The sequence below is a fragment of the Myxine glutinosa genome, chromosome 5 (genome assembly GCF_964187855.1).
Source record: "Myxine glutinosa chromosome 5, kmMyxGlut1.1, whole genome shotgun sequence".
Taxonomy (NCBI): Eukaryota; Metazoa; Chordata; class Myxini; order Myxiniformes; family Myxinidae; genus Myxine; species Myxine glutinosa.
The window spans coordinates 165,856,118-165,875,994 of record NC_136265.1 but is presented as its reverse complement, the minus strand read 5'-3'; the positions used below and the strand labels follow the sequence as shown (position 1 = coordinate 165,875,994).

Genomic DNA, 19,877 nt, shown 5'->3' with positions numbered 1-19,877 from the left:
CATAATGTGGATTGGCATCACTCCAAAAGTAAACATTGTGTGGAGATTAGTTGAGGTAAACAGCACTCATCACTAAACATAACCTTTTCGGAATTGTATTAAAGTGCTGCAGCAGTCTGTCACAAGCTGTCAACCTGATTTCATGATCTGCATCTGACAATTCACACATGACAGTTGGTTTATATGGTTTCATGTGCAGGTCCTCTTTCATTGTGTGACGTAACGATGAATATGAAACACCCAACTCCGCAGAACGTTTCTGTAATGATTTTTTGGGAGATCTGAGGATGTATGTTTAACTGTTTTGAATTCACAAATCATGAATTTTTGATCGTTCCCTGCACTTGCTCTCGAATACACTTCCAGTCCGAAATTCCTTTTTTCCCCAAAGATGAAGATTTTATTTTGACGGTGCTGGCTTTCCAAACCACGCCTCAAAGTCTTCTTGCACCTGTTTCATCATCTTGTTTATTTCTCCTCTCGTAGTACCACACCACTGCTACCAGCCTCTCTTCCAGTGTCAGCCATCTTGGTTTAATGTATTACTTGTATTATCTGAAGAAAAAAAAAAGAAGACAGAATAAATACATGGAACTGTATAAACAAATATTGTATGAGCAGTTAAAACCGTGTCCTGGGACTTATGACTCACCTTGTAGAGATTTAAGCCAAACCAGAACACCACACCCCCATCCCTTCCCCTCACCCCTCCTATCCACAAGTGACGTCAGTTAAAACCACCACGATTGGATGCGTTTTCAATCCAGCTCCAAACAAAAACAGGTACTTGTTGGAATTTTTTATTTATAAAATGGAACATTGACAATTAAGAGGGTCACCTGGATAAGTAAGCATCAAAATAGGGGCAATACCCCTGGGCGCTCACCTGGTAGAATAAAGCAGTATACTACAACGACTAAACTTATTTTAAACAGTATCACGGCATCTTAAACCAATTTCAATGGTTGCTAGAAAACAGAGTAGCATGTACTTACATAATCGTAGACGTTAAACAAACAAAAAGAAATTTTCAAACAAAATAAAAAATTCAAATGTTATGAACAAACTTTGGTACATCACGAGTGATGAAGGTTGAGGTTTTGGTCGAAATTGGGTGTGTTGTTTCTAAGAACGCAAATACCTATTTTGGGGGGGGGGGGGGGGGGGAGGGGTGGGAGGGGTATCAAACCTGGACCCACTTTGACCCCTGGTAAACCCCCTTAAACTCCGATTTTTTTATTTATGCCGTGAGCAAACTTGAGTTGCAACATACGAAACATCATTTTACTCAAGTTTGGTCACAATCCCATCAGCAGCTCCGGAGAAGAAGTTGCAAGTGTTTGAAGTTGCAAGACACGCCTCCAATAAGCTCCTTGGAACCACGTTCCAGGTGAGCTAAATGGTAGGGATGGATGGGATGATACTGTGGAGAATGGTGGGGGGAGGAGGTGGTGGCGGGAGGGAGGAGTGTTTAAAATGCAGACCTTTTCGTCGTCTTGCATTGTTCATGTAAACAACACTTTTTCTCCATAAGTGGGTAAACACCGAAATGCAATGACTAAAAGTAATCAGCAAAGTACCCAAAGTTGACTGCCACTGTCTACACTCTACCGTCTACATCATCGCTAGAATTAAACATGTAACTTTCATTGCTCAGGCTCCAAATGTACTGGACTTTCATTTTGAATTTTCTTCAGAAAATGAGGTACAGACAGAATCTCAGGAACCATTGATCTGCGACATGGCAGAGTCTTTGGGTTTGGAAGCCGGGGGAGGTGGGAAAGGAGGTACGTAAAGTGCTGGCACGGCTGGCGGGGGGAAAAGCAGAGGTGTTATCGGTGTGGAGGGTAGCATGGGATCCGAGGGCAATGTAGCTGGTGGTTGCATTGCAGTGTGTGTATAATGGAACAGAATCTGCTGGATATGGACTTTGGCAAGGTCTCTGGCATATGGGTGCATCCCTTTTAGCTCCTGAGCCACCGAAGTACCGAATTTAGCCACGCCATGGTCCTCTTCCTGCGGCAATCCTATCCCTAAGCCTCCTTGCTGGTTCGCCATCCTGATGCCGTCGAGTCCCCTTGGCTCCGTCTGCAGCTCGACTGGGGGAGAATGCGCAACTTTGGGGGAGTAGTCCTCGGCCCGTGCAACTGTGCAGACCGCTGGGGTGCGGTTGGGTAATGAAAACTGCAAGAACAAATCGTACCAAGGTAAAACCTCCAACTCCGGAATAAAAATTTAAACACCTATTCACTATGGAGTTTACAAAGTCATTTATTCGCATAGAAAAATCAAATTTTCAAATGTAGTTCGAAATTACTCTTTACAGTGTGTGGAATCAGAATCCAGCACAAAAAACTAGAACAACACTCTTCAAAGTCGCGACGTCAACCTAAATGCCTCCGCCCACATTATTACATCATTATACATACTTGTACCATGTTTGATTCAAATTCCTTCTGTTATTCTCAAGTATCACATTTTACCTGACATGACCTCTGACCTTTGATGCTGAAATCTAATCAGTTCATTTTTACACCATAATATATGCTTGTACCAAGTTTGGTCAAAATCCCATCACTGGTTCACAACTTAACGTAGTAACAGAATTTTTGTCGAACGGGACCTCTGACCTTTGACGTTTTGACCCCATAATCTATTCAGTTCATATTTGCATCATTATACACAATTGTACCAAGTTTGACTTGGTACTATTTATTAATGCGGGGCTGGCAGGATGGCCGAGAGCAGTGGTTCCCAAACGTTTTGTCTATGACCCAAAATACGAAATCACATTCACCTTGCGATGGAGAAAACTGAGATTTTGAGGGGGGTTTTCAAATTCAGGTCATGACCCTGGGTTTGGGGACCCCTGGCCTTGAGGTACGCACACTTGCCTCAAAGCTGTCTAGCCTGGGTTTGAATCCCAACCCAACTATAAACTGTCATCCTGGTGTTTCACAGGTAGGGTGATTCATCAATGTGTGTGCCATCCCTTGGATGGACATTAAACGGGCGTCCCATCTTCCGGCATTAGTTGCTGAACGTTACAGACCCTACGGTGTCTTTCGACAAGAGTAGATCAGCTATCGCCGGCACCATGACTAAATTACAAATTCCTGGCCTAACTACTACTGGGAAAACAATGGGAAACCACCCAGGATAACCCTTGCTCGGAAAGCTGCTTTGGCGGCACTGACGCTCTGTGGAGCAAGGTCAACCAGAGAGAAAAAAACAAAAAACCAGAGAGATATATTAATGTATAAAGGAAAATGTAACATTAAAGGCCACAAATCTGTTGAAGACCCACCCGCTGATTGACAATCTTGGCTCGGTGCTGTCTCATCTGCCTGGGCCTGGAGCGGCGTATTGGTGATGCTCGACGCAAAAAGGACAGGTGCTCCATGTGGTGCCATTGTGAAGGTGGTGCGATCCCTCCGCCTCGTGGCGCACTTTCCTTCTTGAGTTGCGAAAAGAAGTAGGTGCGAAGAGAGTGTATCTTTGCGGTCACAGCACCCACTGCCGGCAAGCAAGCATTCCAGCTTATAAACCATCGATATAATGGCCTTCGGGTTTGTGCACAAATCTTCATGTTAATGAACGAATATATCAAAACAAGCTGGATGGACCTATCAAATGCAAAGCAAGACTAATATTACATGAACGAAACTTTGCCCTTAAAGGGCCACGGACACAAAAAAAAAAATTCCTTATATAAATCATGTGATTAACTCATAAGCATTCATGGTAATTCATAGATATTGCTTCACTTAACACTTAATCGTTGTTCCATTTTTGAAAAAATATATTGGAAGGAAGATTTTAATGTTTTTGGTGTATTTTTATGCTCGATTGGCCCCGCCCCCTAAAAAACGGCGATTTTATTAGCCACGTGACCCACGACGCCATTTCCAGGATAGTTTTGCTGCGGGTAGTTTTTATAATGGTTTTGACCATCAGAAGATTCTTAATCAGCAAAATCTTCGTCAAATTCACTTTCTGGCGAGTCTGAAGAGAGTAGTGCGGCCGTTATCCGTTGCGTGCTGAGACAACCTTGCCTTTGATTACGTCATGCAAATGACGTCATGACCATTGCTATTTTTAGGGGCGGTACCTGACGGGTTTGCTTTTTTAACTGTGACACCTCAAAAAATATTAATACAATTAAAAACCATGGTTAGTTCTTTGTTTGATACTCTAAAATCAATATAATCACATCAAAAAAAAATTGTGTGTCCGCAGACCTTTTAAGTATCCAACACCCACTGACTTCACCTTGAGTACGTAAGGCCTGAGAAAACTCTTGCAGCGTCTTCTCTCGCAAGGTTTTGTTGAGGTATTCGCTATGGCTTGGGTCCCAGAGGAGGGGCTGCGAGCTATATAGCTCAATCAGGGTCAACTCTTTCTCCACACTCCAGGCCTGCCCGACCCTGTTGCCTGCTCGTAGTTGCTGCAGGCCTCTGCTACTACCTTAGTCAAGGATGAACCGCAATGAGAAAGAACTCAATTATCAATCATCTTTCTCCACCAACTTCTTTCCCATAAAAAAGAACATATGTGATGAATGACAAAAATAAATAAACATAATGAAATATTTATACCTCCACAGCAAATTATATGACGGGATGTAACATTAGCATGCAAGAGAGCAACACCGGGTATCCGGGTCCTTCGACATGCAACTCGCATAGTTTACATAACAGTAAACAGGATGAATCCTTCAGTGAATGTTTCATGTCATATGACATGACAAGAGTGAGAATTGCTTTGCAATACATATTCCCTATGGATTTAATATTTTCTAAGTCCAAAAAGGGCATAACTGAAAAATTGACGAAACACACTGAAACTCAAACTTGTTCTGTAACTTATGATAACATAGTCATGTACCAAGTTTCAAATGAATAAGTTAAGGGGTATGGGAAAAAAAGTCTGAAAAACCACAGGTGACAGACTGACAGACAGACAGACAGCAAACCTATAGTCCCCTCCAGTGAAACCAGTCGGGGACTAACAAACCGACTTAAAGGGGACTCATTGGACAAACACAAACTTGTTTAGGGCACTGCCACTGATCCGAGTGTTTTGTTCTGAAAACACAGCAATGCCTGTCGGAAGGAATAGGACACCGTTACAACCTACGACTTTTTACGGAGCAAACGGAAAGTATCAAAAGTCTGGCATCTTCCGAATGATTGAATCCATCGACATAGCTCAGAGGGTGAGAATTATCTGTGATTCTCCCGATGGGTAAGTTACAAAGCACTTGCCACGTTTCTTCGCAGTGGTTTGCAGCTCACAGAGCTTGGTTTTATCTGGAGCAACATCTGTGGATGCAGGTGGAAAATGACTTCACAGAACTAACTAAATATTAAATGAATAATAATATGTTAAAGGTTTAATGGGGAATCTTTAAAAAGCTGCCCCCTGCACCCCAAACTGCTGCTCATCACACATTTGCAGGGTCATCACCTTCAAAATGGGATATGGGCATCACTTCAACCCCTGAGCATGTCTCCCAGGTGCTCTTCTCCAACAGTGACTGCTGCTTCCCAGGCTGGCTGTTGGCCTCGTCCTTCAAAACTGCTCCGTTACTGTTCATCGCTGTAATAACAAGGATGTACAAATTGTTACATTGGAGGGGGTACATATTAGCTGGGATGTTAAGTAAGCGTGGTCCGTGCGTTCATATCGGTTGGATAATTTTCCGTAACCAGGGACCCTTTTAAGTACAAATAAAGTGCTGTTCTAATGTATGCCATGAGGCGTAGAGTTGACATCGATATTAGGTAGGAAAGTGTATTCATACGTGTCCTCTATGTGAACCAGGCAAGGTGAGAATAGTTGGTACCAGAGGGGATTTTTGATGCGTCTGTATCCCATGTGTGGCATTGAAAACCACATGACCCACGGTGGTTTGGGAGGCGGCGTGAAGTTAGCCAGCCCACGTGAGGTCACTGCGGCAGCAAATTGGTAAAGGAGGGACGTTTGGCCGCTGTGGAGGTAATAAAAGGAGCCTTGCACGGGGGCAGGGAGTTAGTTGAGCTCGTGTGTTGAAGAATACGGCAGCATGTTGGAGTCGAGGTAGTGTGGGGTATCGATCCCCGTATCCTTTAAAGACCTTGCCTTTTTCACCCCCCTCCCCTCCCCCTTCTCATTGTGATAGAGCGATTGTGTGCAAGTGATGCCGTAGGTATTATTTTTGTATCAAAGGCTTACATGATATTGAATGTACTTGTATTTATTTGTGTAAATCTATCTAGCGCCTCAGGATTCTCCATTTCTGTGGTCTTGTGGACTCTAAATAAATTATTTCACTCGCAAACTGCTTCAGCTTTTGGTAAATCTCTGGGGGAGGTAAAATTTGAATCATTCAACTTGTTCACTTTATGGGACCGGCGGGATTTGCATTTGAAGGGGGGGATGGGGAATGGGGGGGGGGCAGGGGGGGGAAGGAGAAACCACTCTGAATTACTCGGGTGCCATTCCCATTTAAATTCCGGCCATTCGCGGAACACATCACCGCAGCACGGCAGGTCCGTGTTCGCATACCTCTGACACGACACTTTGTTAATTCCCGGAAAAAAAAAAAATCAGTGCTTTCACATTTCACCAATGCACATGTCAAAAGAGATTACTTATTTGACATCGTGTTCTACAAGGGGCAATTCTGATCGATCAGATATTTGCACATATGCAAATCGGTCAATACGCACTACAGCACTACAGCAATACGTTCTACAAAGCTACAGACAATATAACAAGTGCACAAACCTTCAAACTTAACAAAATATCCAAATATAGTGTTGCGGTTCTGAGAAAGTGTACATATTTGATTAATAAAGGTTTAAAGCGCGGCGTTACGCGCGCTGCTTGTGAGCAAGGAGGAAGCGGACAAGCGGTAACATATAAACGTCTTTATTGTAAGAGCACACTGTAACACTCCACTGCTCCGGGCTGGTCGCCCGGTGTATATCATGAGGCCACGCCTACCCCTCGGGCGTGGCCACCGCCCACTTGGTGCGTGGAATGATGTCACCACGCCAGTGGGCTTTTGTGTCCGCCACACGCGCCCCCCCAGAATTCCCGCGCACCTGGAGGGCCAGTTTGCGGGGCAGACGAATGACCCGGCCGAAGCGCCCCCTGGCGATTGGCGGCGTCCGGGGTGCAGGGATGCCAGGTGGGATGCCTCTGGCTGCCCCTGGGATGGGTGCAGGACCGGGGGGCGGCGTGGCGGCGGGGCTGGGCGGTGCCGGGGGTCCGCCCGCAGGAGGGCGGCCCCGACGTGGGGGTCGGGCCACTGGCGGTGGATGGTCCACATCGAGGTGGGCCGGCTTGAGGCGGTCTACCGAAACGCGGTCAGGAGTACCGCCGATGTCCAGGGTGAAGTGCTTCGCCCCGGTCTCCAGCACGCGGAAAGGCCCGTCGTACGGGGGCCGCAGTGGTGTCCGATGGGCATCGTGGCGGACAAAGACGTACTCCGCCGTGCGAAGCTCCGGGGCGACGTGCGTCGGTGGGTGCCCGTGGCATGCCGCTGGCACCGGGGCGAACCTCTGGGCGGTCTCTTGCAGAGCGGAGCGCTGCTGTGCCGCGGACCATGGTGCCGTGGAGTCGGGGAGGAACTCGCCCGGCACCCGCAGCGGTTGCTCGAAGACCAACTCCGCCGCGGATGCGCGCAGGTCCTCCTTGGGCGCCGTCCGGAGGCCCAGCAGGACCCAGGGGAGCCTGTCGACCCAGCCGCCATCGCGGAGGGTGGCCCGGAGCGCGGCCTTCAATGAGCGGTGAAATCGCTCACACAGGCCGTTAGCCTGGGGGTGGTAGGCCGTGGTTCGGTGCAGCCGGACCCCGAGCCCCTGCGCAACCGCCCCCCAGAGCTCCGAGGTGAACTGGGGGCCGCGGTCGGATGAGATGTCTGAGGGGGCGCCGAACCGGGCGACCCAGGTGGCGATGAAAGCCTGCGCGATATCGGCCGCCGTTGTCGACGCCAAGGGCACGGCCTCCGGCCACCGGGTGGTGCGGTCCACCATGGTGAGGACGTAGGTGAAACCCCGCGAGGAGGGCAGAGGTCCCACCAGGTCCACGTGGACGTGGTAAAACCGGCGTTCCGGCACCGTGAACGGGGCCAATGGGGCCTGGGTGTGCCGGTGCACCTTGGCGCGCTGGCACGCGAGGCACGTCCTGGCCCAGCCGCGGACGGCCTTCCGGAGGCCATGCCAGACGAACTTGTCGGCGATCAGCCTTTGGGAGGCCCTCGCGCCCGGGTGGGACAGGCCGTGGATGGCGTCAAACACCTGGCGCTGCCAGCCCGCGGGCACGATGGGGCGAGGACGCCCGAGGGAGACGTCGCACCAGAGGGCCGCGCCCGCGCCGTCGAACGGCACCTCGGTGACGCGGAGGCCCGTGACGGCGGTCCGCAAGGCCTGGACGTCGGGGTCAGCGGCCTGGTCCGCTGCCATCCGGGCATAGTCGATGCCGAGGTGGACTGCGTGGGCGACGGCCCGGGAAAGGCAATCCGCCACCGGGTTATCCTTCCCCGCGATGTGCTGGATGTCCGTCGTGTACTCGGACACGGCCGAGAGGTGACGCTGCTGCCGGGCCGACCACGGCTCGGTGACCTTGCCCATCGCGAAGATCAGCGGCTTGTGGTCGACGAAGGCAGTGAACGCCCGGCCCTCGAGCAGATGGCGGAAGTGCCTGACCGCCAAGTGAAGTCCGAGCAACTCGCGGTCGAAGGTACTGTAACGGCGTTCGGGCGGGCGAAGCTGCCGGCTAAAGAACGCCAGCGGTTGCCAAGCTCCACGCACCCATTGCTCGTGCACCGCGCCCACCGCGTAGTCCGAGGCATCGGTGGTGAGGGCGATCGGTGCATCGGGCGCCGGGTGCGCGAGCATGGTGGCGTTAGCCAAGGCGAGCTTCGCGCCCGTGAACGCCGTGTCCATCTGCTCGGTCCAGGTAACGTCGCCTTTGCCCGGCTTACCTCGGAGAGCTTCGTGCAGGGGGCGCAGGAGCTGGGCGATACGGGGCAGGAACCGATGGTAAAAGTTCACCATGCCCAGGAACTCCTGCAGCCCTCTGATCGTGCGGGGGCGCGGAAACCCCTTCACCGCCTCCACCTTGGCCGGCAGGGGGACGGCTCCGTGCCTGGTGACACGGTGCCCCAGAAAATCGATTGTGGCGGCGCCGAACCGGCACTTTGCGGGGTTCACAATCAGGCCATGCTGGCCCAGGCGTTCGAAGAGCGTGCGGAGGTGGCATAGGTTCTCTTCGCGGGACGCGCTGGCGACGAGGATATCGTCCAGGTAGACGTAGACAAAATCCAAGTCGCGCAGGACGCTGTCCATCAGTCGCTGGAACGCCTGAGCCGCATTCTTCAGACCGAAGGGCATGCGCAGGAACTCGAAGAGTCCGAATGGCGTGATGACCGCCGTCTTCGGGACGTCCTCCGGCCTGACGGGGACCTGATGGTAGCCGCGTATGAGGTCCACCTTCGAGAAGAAGGACCTGCCCGCCAAACGGGCGGAAAAGTCCTGAATGTGGGGGACGGGGTAGCGGTCGGGAGTCGTGGCGTCATTGAGACGGCGATAGTCCCCGCACGGTCGCCATCCCCCGCCGGGCTTCGGCACGATGTGCAGCGGCGACGCCCAAGCGCTCTCTGAGCGCCGAACGATGCCGAGTCGCTCCAGGGTAGCGAACTCCGCTTTTGCCACCGCCAGCTTCGTCGGCTCGAGGCGGCGTGCCCGGGCGTAGACCGGTGGCCCGACGGTGAGGATGTGATGGGCCACCCCGTGCTTGACGGCCCCCGCCGAGAAGGTGGGCCGCATGAGGGCCGGGAAGCCGGCGAGGAGGCGGGTGAATGCGTCCGCTCCCGGAAGCGTACAGACCAACGTGGCCGGAACCGAATCGTTCGGCAAGCCGCTTGGCAAGCCGCTCGTTGAGCTGGGCAACGCACAAGCGAGCGAGCTGAACGTCTCGGCCTGGACAAGCCGTCTGCGCTTGACGTCGACCAGGAGCCAATTAGCGCACAGGACGTCCGCGCCAAGCAGTGCCATGGGCACGTCGGCGGTGACGAACGTCCATCGGAAAACCTGCCCTCCAAACCGCAGAGAGAGGCAGCGTTTTCCGTACGTACGGATGGGCGTCCCGTTCGCGGCAAGCAGCGCGGGGCCCCCACCCGCGGCGTGCTTGTCTGACGTGCCGGCGGGAATGACACTCACCTGCGCTCCCGTGTCGCACAGGTAACGGCGCCCGGAGAAGGTGTCCGTTATGAACAGCAGGCTGCTCGAACGGCCGGCGCTCATCGCCACTATTGAGCGCCGGCCCGGGCGTTTCCCGACCCGTTGAAGGAGCACGGCGGATGACACCGCCGAGCTTCGTGGCCGAACTTGACGTGGAACCAGCACCAGGTGGTGGAGCTGGAGGAGCGCGGCTGGCTCCGCCAGGCCGGTGGAGTTGGCGGGTTTCCCCGCGGTGGCGGTTTTCTCCGCGGCGGTGGGCGGGGCGTGGCGGCGTTCACAAGGTGCGTATCAGCATGCTGCTGAACATCAGCGTGCTGTAGAAGCTGATGCTGTGGAACATGCTGCTGAACATCAGCGTCGAGGGCCGTGACGGCCACGCCGACGCTCGCCCGCGTGTCCGAAGCGGCGAAGTACCTGTCCGCCACGGCTGCCAATGCTCGGGGTTCCGTTAGCTCGGTCCCGGCCAACGCGAGGCGAACCTGCGCTGGAAGTTGGCGCCGGAAAAGCGCCCGGAATAGCGAATGCATATGGTCCTTCGTCGCCCAACAGTGACAGCATATGGTCCATTCGGACCGACGGGCGCGTCTCACCGAGCTCGGGGAGATCCAGGAGGCGGTCGGCCCGTGCGTCGTCCGTAAGGCCGAACGTGGCTAGGAGTAGCCGCTTTAGTGCCTCGTACTTGTGGCCGTCCGGTGGGTGGCGAAGGACGGACACAACTCGAGCGGCCGTGACGGGCCCGAGGGAGGCGACGACATGGCAGTAGCGCAGGTCGTCGTTGGTGAGGCGCCGAAGCTGAAATTGGGCTTCGGCTTGAACGAACCAGACTTCGGCCTGGGCCTCCCAAAATTCGGGAAGTTTAATCGCCATTGCCTTGTCGTTGGCCATTGCAATGGCGTCGTGTTCGGGAGGATCGCTACGGCAGATCCAACGTCGAGGGTCACCAGTAAAGCGCGGCGTTACGCGCGCTGCTTGTGAGCAAGGAGGAAGCGGACAAGCGGTAACATATAAACGTCTTTATTGTAAGAGCACACTGTAACACTCCACTGCTCTGGGCTGGTCGCCCGGTGTATATCATGAGGCCACGCCTACCCCTCGGGCGTGGCCACCGCCCACTTGGTGCGTGGAATGATGTCACCACGCCAGTGGGCTTTTGTGTCCGCCACAGGTTAAAGGTTTTGCACCCATAGTTAATCCACATGCAACATAGTTAATCCATTGTAGGTCACCTTAGAACGTTAGATATTTCTTAGTATATGTGAGATAAGGCCATTTCCAATAGTTATCATCTGTGTTGTGTAAAACAAATAAGAATAGGCTCCTTCCATTGTGCCTCCACCCTCCAAATTCCACCTCGTTGGGCAGAATCCATCCCACGGCCCATTTGACAACTCGCAGTTTGTTACGCTTGGGATGCTCGCAGTTTGTTACGCTTTGGCTACCAGCAGCGTTTGCTGCTATTGGTTTGCTGGAACTAGCCCAGTGACACGAGGTAGGCCCAAAAAGGGGGTGGAGTGGCAGCGAGGCTGAGATCTGGATCGGCAGCAGGGGGACGGTAAGGGCCACCAGCCAACCAGGGCTGAGGCGACATCGCCTGACAGGGTGTGGCTAGAGGTTCCAGAGGGTTCTAAGGGCGTGGCAATAAAACCCTTTGCGCGAGGCCCCCACCTCAGTTATGAGAAGGGAGAGGTCTGGAAGGAATTGCACTTTGCCGGCGGACTCGCGTGATAAGGACTGTGAAGGACTATTGAAAGAGGCCTGATTGGAGAGCGCCCTGTGATAAAAGACTGGTCGTTGTGAAAGCATTGCTGGAGCGGCGCATTGCAGAGGACTGGTGAAAGCGGCGCATTGTATTGAACTATACTGGGAACGCCTATAAAGCACCGGTATATCTATTACGTACGCGGCCACGCCAGTGTAATCCAGCTTACCGATCCCCCCGATAATTGTCCGATCCGCGCCAATGACACGTGGAGAGCTTGCCTGCCGTCTACCATCGCCTTCGTGGTACGAGTCGGGGACCGGAGCGAGCTGTGGACGCGATCCTTTGGACCATCGCCTGACCATCTACAAACCCCGTGTGAGTCCGAGTCTGAGTGTGAACGGGCCCGTGTCCAGGGATAAGTTAAGACTGCTATAAGGCTGCCCTGTGTAATGGTGTGTATCTGCTTCTTCTTCTTCACTGTACATTGCTTCTTCTCCTTCATTGTACAAAGTGTAAATAAATTACTTTTTCTTCCTGTTTCCTCTTAATTCGACCGCCTTAGTGATTTCTCCATTGGGTAAGCGTGGCACGATCACAACCGCTCCAATCGGGTTAGTTCCTGTTAACGGCCCGAATCGCGGCTCGCTATCGCTCGGCGTGTCCACTAAAACCGTGGTTCGGGTGGGGTTATTTCCTTGCTTCCCGGGAGGTGCTGGTAATTAGGTAATAGGATTAATTCGACCTACCACCCTATTCAGCGCTGGCCGGAAGGAACGTGATAGCCCCGGATCGCGTCGGCTAGATAAAAGACAAGGGGATTCATCCCCCCTTGGTAAGGGGAAGGCCGACGTTTGGAGATCCGCAACAATATTAAATAAATAAAAGTGCAGACACAAGATCTTATGGCATTTCATTAATTTATTTAGATTACAATTACAGATTGGTAGGACCCAGTCAACCCAGTCAATGTAAAGGGAAGGGTATGAGAGTCAAACACAATGAATAGACATGATCACATGTAGACATGATCATGTGGGGCAGGTCGATAATAAGTAAACTGGGTTTTATTTATTTATTTTTACTGGCAATCCACTCGTGGTGTGTAAAGTTCTCGTGAAAATAACTTACAATCAAAATCCTTAATACTGCAACCCTTCACTGGATTTGAGGCCACAACCTCCACAATCCCAGTCCAGTACCCTCACCAATGGAGCCAATGTCGTGATCAGGTTTGCAAATGCAAAAGTGAGAAGTCCTCTAAAGCAGAAGGTCCACGTTTGTTTCGTCCAACAGGGGGGATTTTTCCACTGCAGAGATGACGAAAATAAATATATAAACGCACAGACAAGAAAAATCACATATTTAGCCATGCCATTCCTTTGCCATTCCCTCACATTGCCATTCCCATATTCCCTCACCTTGCCATTCCCTCACATTGCCATTCCCTTATTCCCTCACCATTCTCCTCGCCTCACCATTCCCTCACCTTGCCATTCCCTTATTCCCTCACCTTGCCATTCCCTTATTCCCTCACCTTGCCATTCACTTATTCCCTCACCTTGCCATTCACTTATTCCCTCACCTTGCCATTCACTTATTCCCTCACCTTGCCATTCACTTATTCCCTCACCTTGCCATTCACTTATTCCCTCACCTTGCCATTCACTTATTCCCTCACCTTGCCATTCACTTATTCCCTCACCTTGCCATTCACTTATTCCCTCACCTTGCCATTCACTTATTCCCTCACCTTGCCATTCACTTATTCTCTCACCTTGCCATTCACTTATTCCCTCACCTTGCCATTCACTTATTCCCTCACCTTGCCATTCCCTTATTCCCTCACCTTGCCATTCCCTTATTCCCTCACCTTGCCATTTACTTATTCCCTCACCTTGCCATTCACTTATTCCCTCACCTTGCCATTCCCTTATTCCCTCACCTTGCCATTCACTTATTCCCTCACCTTGCCATTCCCTTATTCCCTCACCTTGCCATTCACTTATTCCCTCACCTTGCCATTCACTTATTCCCTCACCTTGCCATTCCCTTATTCCCTCACCTTGCCATTCACTTATTCCCTCACTTTGCCATTCCCTTATTCCCTCACCTTGCCATTCCCTTATTCCCTCACCATTCCCTCGCTTTGCCATTCCCTCATTCAATCACCATTCCCTCGCTTTGCCATTCCCTTATTGCCTCACCATTCCCTCGCTTTGCCATTCCCTTATTCCATCACCATTCCCTCGCTTTGCCATTCCCTTATTCCATCACCATTCCCTCGCTTTGCCATTCCCTTATTGCCTCACCATTCCCTCGCTTTGCCATTCCCTTATTCCCTCACCACTCTCTTGCTTTGCCATTCCCTTATTCCCTCACCATTCTCTCGCTTTGCCATTCCCTTATTCCCTCACCATTCCCTCGCTTTGCCATTCCCTTATTCCATCACCATTCCCTCGCTTTGCCATTCCCTTATTGCCTCACCATTCCCTCGCTTTGCCATTCCCTTATTCCCTCACCATTCCCTCGCTTTGCCATTCCCTTATTCCATCACCATTCCCTCGCTTTGCCATTCCCTTATTCCCTCACCATTCTCTCGCTTTGCCATTCCCTTATTCCATCACCATTCCCTCGCTTTGCCATTCCCTTATTCCATCACCATTCTCTCGCTTTGCCATTCCCTTATTCCATCACCATTCTCTCACTTTGCCATTCCCTTATTCCCTCACCATTCTCTCGCTTTGCGATTCCCTTATTCCCTCACCATTCTCTCGCTTTGCCATTCCCTTATTCCATCACCATTCCCTCGCTTTGCCATTCCCTTATTCCCTCACCATTCTCTCGCTTTGCCATTCCCTTATTCCATCACCATTCCCTCGCTTTGCCATTCCCTTATTCCATCACCATTCTCTCGCTTTGCCATTCCCTTATTCCATCACCATTCTCTCGCTTTGCCATTCCCTTATTCCCTCACCATTCTCTCGCTTTGCGATTCCCTTATTCCATCACCATTCCCTCGCTTTGCCATTCCCTTATTCCCTCACCATTCTCTCGCTTTGCCATTCCCTTATTCCATCACCATTCTCTCGCTTTGCCATTCCCTTATTCCATCACCATTCCCTCGCTTTGCCACTCCCTTATTCCATCACCATTCTCTCGCTTTGCCATTCCCTTATTCCCTCACCATTCTCTCGCTTTGCGATTCCCTTATTCCCTCAGCATTCCCTCGCTTTGCCATTCCCTTATTGCCTCACCATTCCCTTATTGCCTCACCATTCCCTCGCTTTGTGATTCCCTTATTCCCTCAGCATTCCCTCGCTTTGCCATTCCCTTATTGCCTCACCATTCCCTCGCTTTGCGATTCCCTCATTTCCTCAGCATTCCCTCGCTTTGCCATTCCCTTATTGCCTCACCATTCCCTCGCTTTGCGATTCCCTTATTCCCTCAGCATTCCCTCGCTTTGCCATTCCCTTATTCCATCACCATTCTCTCGCTTTTCCATTCCCTTATTCCATCACCATTCCCTCGCTTTGCCATTCCCTTATTCCATCACCATTCCCTCGCTTTGCCATTCCCTTATTGCCTCACCATTCCCTCGCTTTGCCATTCCCTTATTCCATCACCATTCTCTCGCTTTGCCATTCCCTTATTCCATCACCATTCTCTCGCTTTGCCATTCCCTTATTCCATCACCATTCCCTCGCTTTGCCATTCCCTTATTCCCTCACCATTCTCTCGCTTTGCCATTCCCTTATTCCATCACCATTCTCTCGCTTTGCCATTCCCTTATTCCCTCACCATTCTCTCGCTTTGCCATTCCCTTATTCCATCACCATTCCCTCGCTTTGCCATTCCCTTATTCTCTCACCATTCCCTCGCTTTGCCATTCCCTTATTCCCTCACCATTCTCTCGCTTTGCCATTCCCTTATTCCATCACCATTCCCTCGCTTTGCCATTCCCTTATTCCCTCACCATTCTCTCGCTTTGCCATTCCCTTATTCCATCACCATTCTCTCGCTTTGCCATTCCCTTATTCCATCACCATTCCCTCGCTTTGCCATTCCCTTATTCCATCACCATTCTCTCGCTTTGCCATTCCCTTATTCCCTCACCATTCTCTCGCTTTGCGATTCCCTTATTCCATCACCATTCCCTCGCTTTGCCGTTCCCTTATTCCATCACCATTCTCTCGCTTTGCCATTCCCTTATTCCATCACCATTCCCTCGCTTTGCCATTCCCTTATTGCCTCACCATTCCCTCGCTTTGCCATTCCCTTATTCCATCACCATTCTCTCGCTTTGCCATTCCCTTATTCCATCACCATTCTCTCGCTTTGCCATTCCCTTATTCCATCACCATTCCCTCGCTTTGCCATTCCCTTATTCCCTCACCATTCTCTCGCTTTGCCATTCCCTTATTCCCTCACCATTCTCTCGCTTTGCCATTCCCTTATTCCCTCACCATTCTCTCGCTTTGCCATTCCCTTATTCCATCACCATTCCCTCGCTTTGCCATTCCCTTATTCTCTCACCATTCCCTCGCTTTGCCATTCCCTTATTCCCTCACCATTGTCTCGCTTTGCCATTCCCTTATTCCATCACCATTCCCTCGCTTTGCCATTCCCTTATTCCCTCACCATTCTCTCGCTTTGCCATTCCCTTATTCCATCACCATTCTCTCGCTTTGCCATTCCCTTATTCCATCACCATTCCCTCGCTTTGCCATTCCCTTATTCCATCACCATTCTCTCGCTTTGCCATTCCCTTATTCCCTCACCATTCTCTCGCTTTGCGATTCCCTTATTCCATCACCATTCCCTCGCTTTGCCGTTCCCTTATTCCATCACCATTCTCTCGCTTTGCCATTCCCTTATTCCATCACCATTCCCTCGCTTTGCCATTCCCTTATTCCATCACCATTCTCTTGCTTTGCCATTCCCTTATTCCCTCACCATTCTCTCACTTTGCGATTCCCTTATTCCCTCAGCATTCCCTCGCTTTGCCATTCCCTTATTGCCTCACCATTCCCTTGCTTTGCCATTCCCTTATTGCCTCACCATTCCCTTGCTTTGCCATTCCCTTATTGCCTCACCATTCCCTCGCTTTGCGATTCCCTTATTCCCTCAGCATTCCCTCACTTTGCCATTCCCTTATTGCCTCACCATTCCATCGCTTTGCGATTCCCTTATTTCCTCAGCATTCCCTCGCTTTGCCATTCCCTTATTGCCTCACCATTCCCTCGCTTTGCGATTCCCTTATTCCCTCAGCATTCCCTCGCTTTGCCATTCCCTTATTCCATCACCATTCTCTCGCTTTGCCATTCCCTTATTCCATCACCATTCCCTCGCTTTGCCATTCCCTTATTCCCTCACCATTCTCTCGCTTTGCCATTCCCTTATTCCATCACCATTCCCTCGCTTTGCCATTCCCTTATTCCATCACCATTCCCTCGCTTTGCCATTCCCTTTTTCCATCACCATTCTCTCGCTTTGCAATTCCCTTATTCCCTCACCATTCTCTCGCTTTGCGATTCCCTTATTCCCTCACCATTCCCTCGCTTTGCGATTCCCTTATTTCCTCAGCATTCCCTCGCTTTGCCATTCCCTTATTGCCTTACCATTCCCTCGCTTTGCGAATCCCTTATTTCCTCAGCATTCCCTCGCTTTGCCATTCCCTTATTCCCTCAGCATTCCCTCGCTTTGCGATTCCCTTACCATTCCCTCGCTTTGCCATTCCCTTATTCCCTCAGCATTCCCTCGCTTTGCCATTCCCTTGCCTCACCATTCCCTCGCTTTGCCATTCCCTTATTCCCTCACCATTCCCTCGCGTTGCCATTCGCTTATTCTATCACCATTACCTCGCTTTGCCATTCCCTTATTCCATCACCATTCCCTCGCTTTGCCATTCCCTTATTGCCTCACCCTTCCCTCGCTTTGCCATTCCCTTATTGCCTCACCATTCCCTCGCTTTGCCATTCCCTTAGTCCCTCACCATTCCCTCGCTTTGCCATTCCCTTATTGCCTCACCATTCCCTCGCTTTGCCATTCCCTTAGTCCCTCACCATTCCCTCGCTTTGCCATTCCCTTATTGCCTCACCATTCCCTCGCTTTGCCATTCCCTTATTCCCTCACCATTCCCTCGCTTTGCCATTCCCTTTTTCCCTCACCATTCCCTCGCTTTGCCATTCCCTTATTCCCTCACCATTCCCTCGCTTTGCCATTACCTTAGTCCCTCACCATTCCCTCGCTATTCCTGGTATGCCTTGTTCGGGGCGATTTCTATCTAAAAAGTACGAGGCTCACCGTGAATTCGTTGATCAAACCCCGAGTCGAAGCAACGCATCACTTTCTTGGCAAAGTCCCGGGACTAAAATGAACCATCGACAAACATTTAAACTATCGCGAGAACTAACAGACCAGGGGTGTTTGTTCAGTTACAAAGTTTCTTACATTCACATTGTGCTCACCAAGTGGCTTAAGCACTAATTCTGTGTGAAACCGTTGATAGGCGACCTAGCTCCTGGGGGCTGGGTAACGGTACACATCCCAGCTTACATGCACTGTACTGTACCCTGCTCTACTGCACTGTACTCGACACGGTTGGCGTGTCCTCCCTTCGTGACGACACGTGACGACACGTGACGCACTCACCGGATCCAGGCCGACAGTCGACCCGGGCCTTGGGTACCGCTGGCCGGTCGACCCGACACGGAACGACCACTCCAGCACTCATTCCCCTTCACCCCAGGGTCTCCGGAACGATCTCCCAGCCAAACGACCACCCGTGGCCGATCCGAGAGCGACACAACAAAACCCACGTGAACCCAAGGTTCGCGTTACCGACCTGTACACTTTGTTTGCTGAACTCGAACGGCAATAAATCATAACGCAATCGTAACGATACGAACACTGAAACAGTTATTAACTAACGCGAACTGCCAGGTAACATCACCGAGAGTTGATCACCAAACAAAGTAAGCCGCACGCCATTCCCACCCCCTACAAGTACAAGGCACAACAGTAGGCCTACAATACAATACCATACGGTAGTCAGTCAGTCAGGCCAAATAAAATTTCGCCAATGCCCAGGAAATGGACCAAAACAAAACGCGCCAATTGTTTTTAATTGTTCAAAATCCGAGAAAGAAAATGAATCTAAAAATCAGGGTTATTTCACAGATAAAAAAATTAGATTAAAATTATAAATATGGCAATAGTCCTCTATTTTTCTGTCCTTGTATTATAAATTATACTTTAGATTGTAGTTGTAAATCGCGATCCTGCGAAATCTATACATGCCACATACCTAAAAATAAAAAATAAAAAAGGGTAAATTCACATGGTTCTTATTCCAGCCTATCACTTCCGGCTTATTACCGAGACAATCTTTTTATATGCGCGTGCAGTATGAAAACACCGGGATAATCATTTATTGAGTCTTGCACATACTATAGCGAGCGCAGTTTCACGTCGGCGCCATCTTTGTTCTGACGTAACTCTCGGAAACGGAAACAGTACGGTACATTGATGTTTACCCTTAACATCCCGCCCATCCTTGGAAATACATAAAAACAAGATAGAAGATTGTATTTACACCAACCGTAACAATTTTCCATTTTGGATATTTTTCAAAAAGAAAACAATTTCTGTTTTGTCAATTCGTGAGGAAAAACCACTGATCTATATACTAACTGGATAGGAAGGGAAGCTCATTTTTTGAAGCCATTTGTCCACCATCTTTGCTCCCCCACGATTCCCCAAAACGAATGTCATTCACCCACGGAGGTATATAATATGGAGAGCCAATTGGCCACCTCGCAGCATTAGCCGCCGTGAAGCCACCGGAAATAGTCTGGCGGCCATATTGGGAAGCCGATCGTAAGCCTGTCAAAGCAAAGGCGTGGCGCACTGATGATGCAGCTGGAGCGAATTTTAGGACCGCC

The 19,877-nt window shown here is 50.7% G+C and overlaps 1 protein-coding gene across 4 annotated transcripts; it reads right to left on the bottom strand.

Moving 5' to 3' along the window:
• Nucleotides 1–784: 784 nt before the first annotated feature.
• LOC137426784 (uncharacterized) lies at nucleotides 785–19,441 on the bottom strand. Of its 4 annotated transcripts, none has more exons than XM_068115669.2 (6): nucleotides 18,586–18,957; nucleotides 13,140–13,241; nucleotides 5,470–5,601; nucleotides 4,273–4,467; nucleotides 3,308–3,516; nucleotides 785–2,184 (listed from the first exon to the last, which is right to left on the bottom strand). In XM_068115669.2, the coding sequence occupies exons 3-6, from the start codon at nucleotides 5,597–5,599 to the stop codon at nucleotides 1,720–1,722; spliced, it is 999 nt and encodes a 332-aa protein (XP_067971770.1). In that variant the 5' UTR covers nucleotides 5,600–5,601; nucleotides 13,140–13,241; nucleotides 18,586–18,957; the 3' UTR covers nucleotides 785–1,719. The 4 variants fall into 4 exon arrangements, with proteins under 4 accessions (XP_067971770.1, XP_078635144.1, XP_078635145.1 ...); XM_078779018.1 differs by lacking the exon at nucleotides 18,586–18,957 and adding an exon at nucleotides 18,238–18,518; XM_078779019.1 differs by lacking the exon at nucleotides 18,586–18,957 and adding an exon at nucleotides 18,402–18,513.
• Between the last annotated feature and the right edge of the window lie 436 nt (nucleotides 19,442–19,877).

Coding starts and splice junctions, on each gene's coding strand:
- LOC137426784 (XM_078779020.1), bottom strand. CDS start 5,599: ATGAACAGTAACGGAGCAGTTTTGAAGGACGAGGCCAACAGCCAGCCT. Junction 3,517..4,272: donor TCAGGCCTTACGTACTCAAG/GTGAAGTCAGTG, acceptor GCTTGCCGGCAG/TGGGTGCTGTGACCGCAAAG. Junction 2,185..3,307: donor CCAAGATTGTCAATCAGCGG/GTGGGTCTTCAA, acceptor TTGTTCTTGCAG/TTTTCATTACCCAACCGCAC.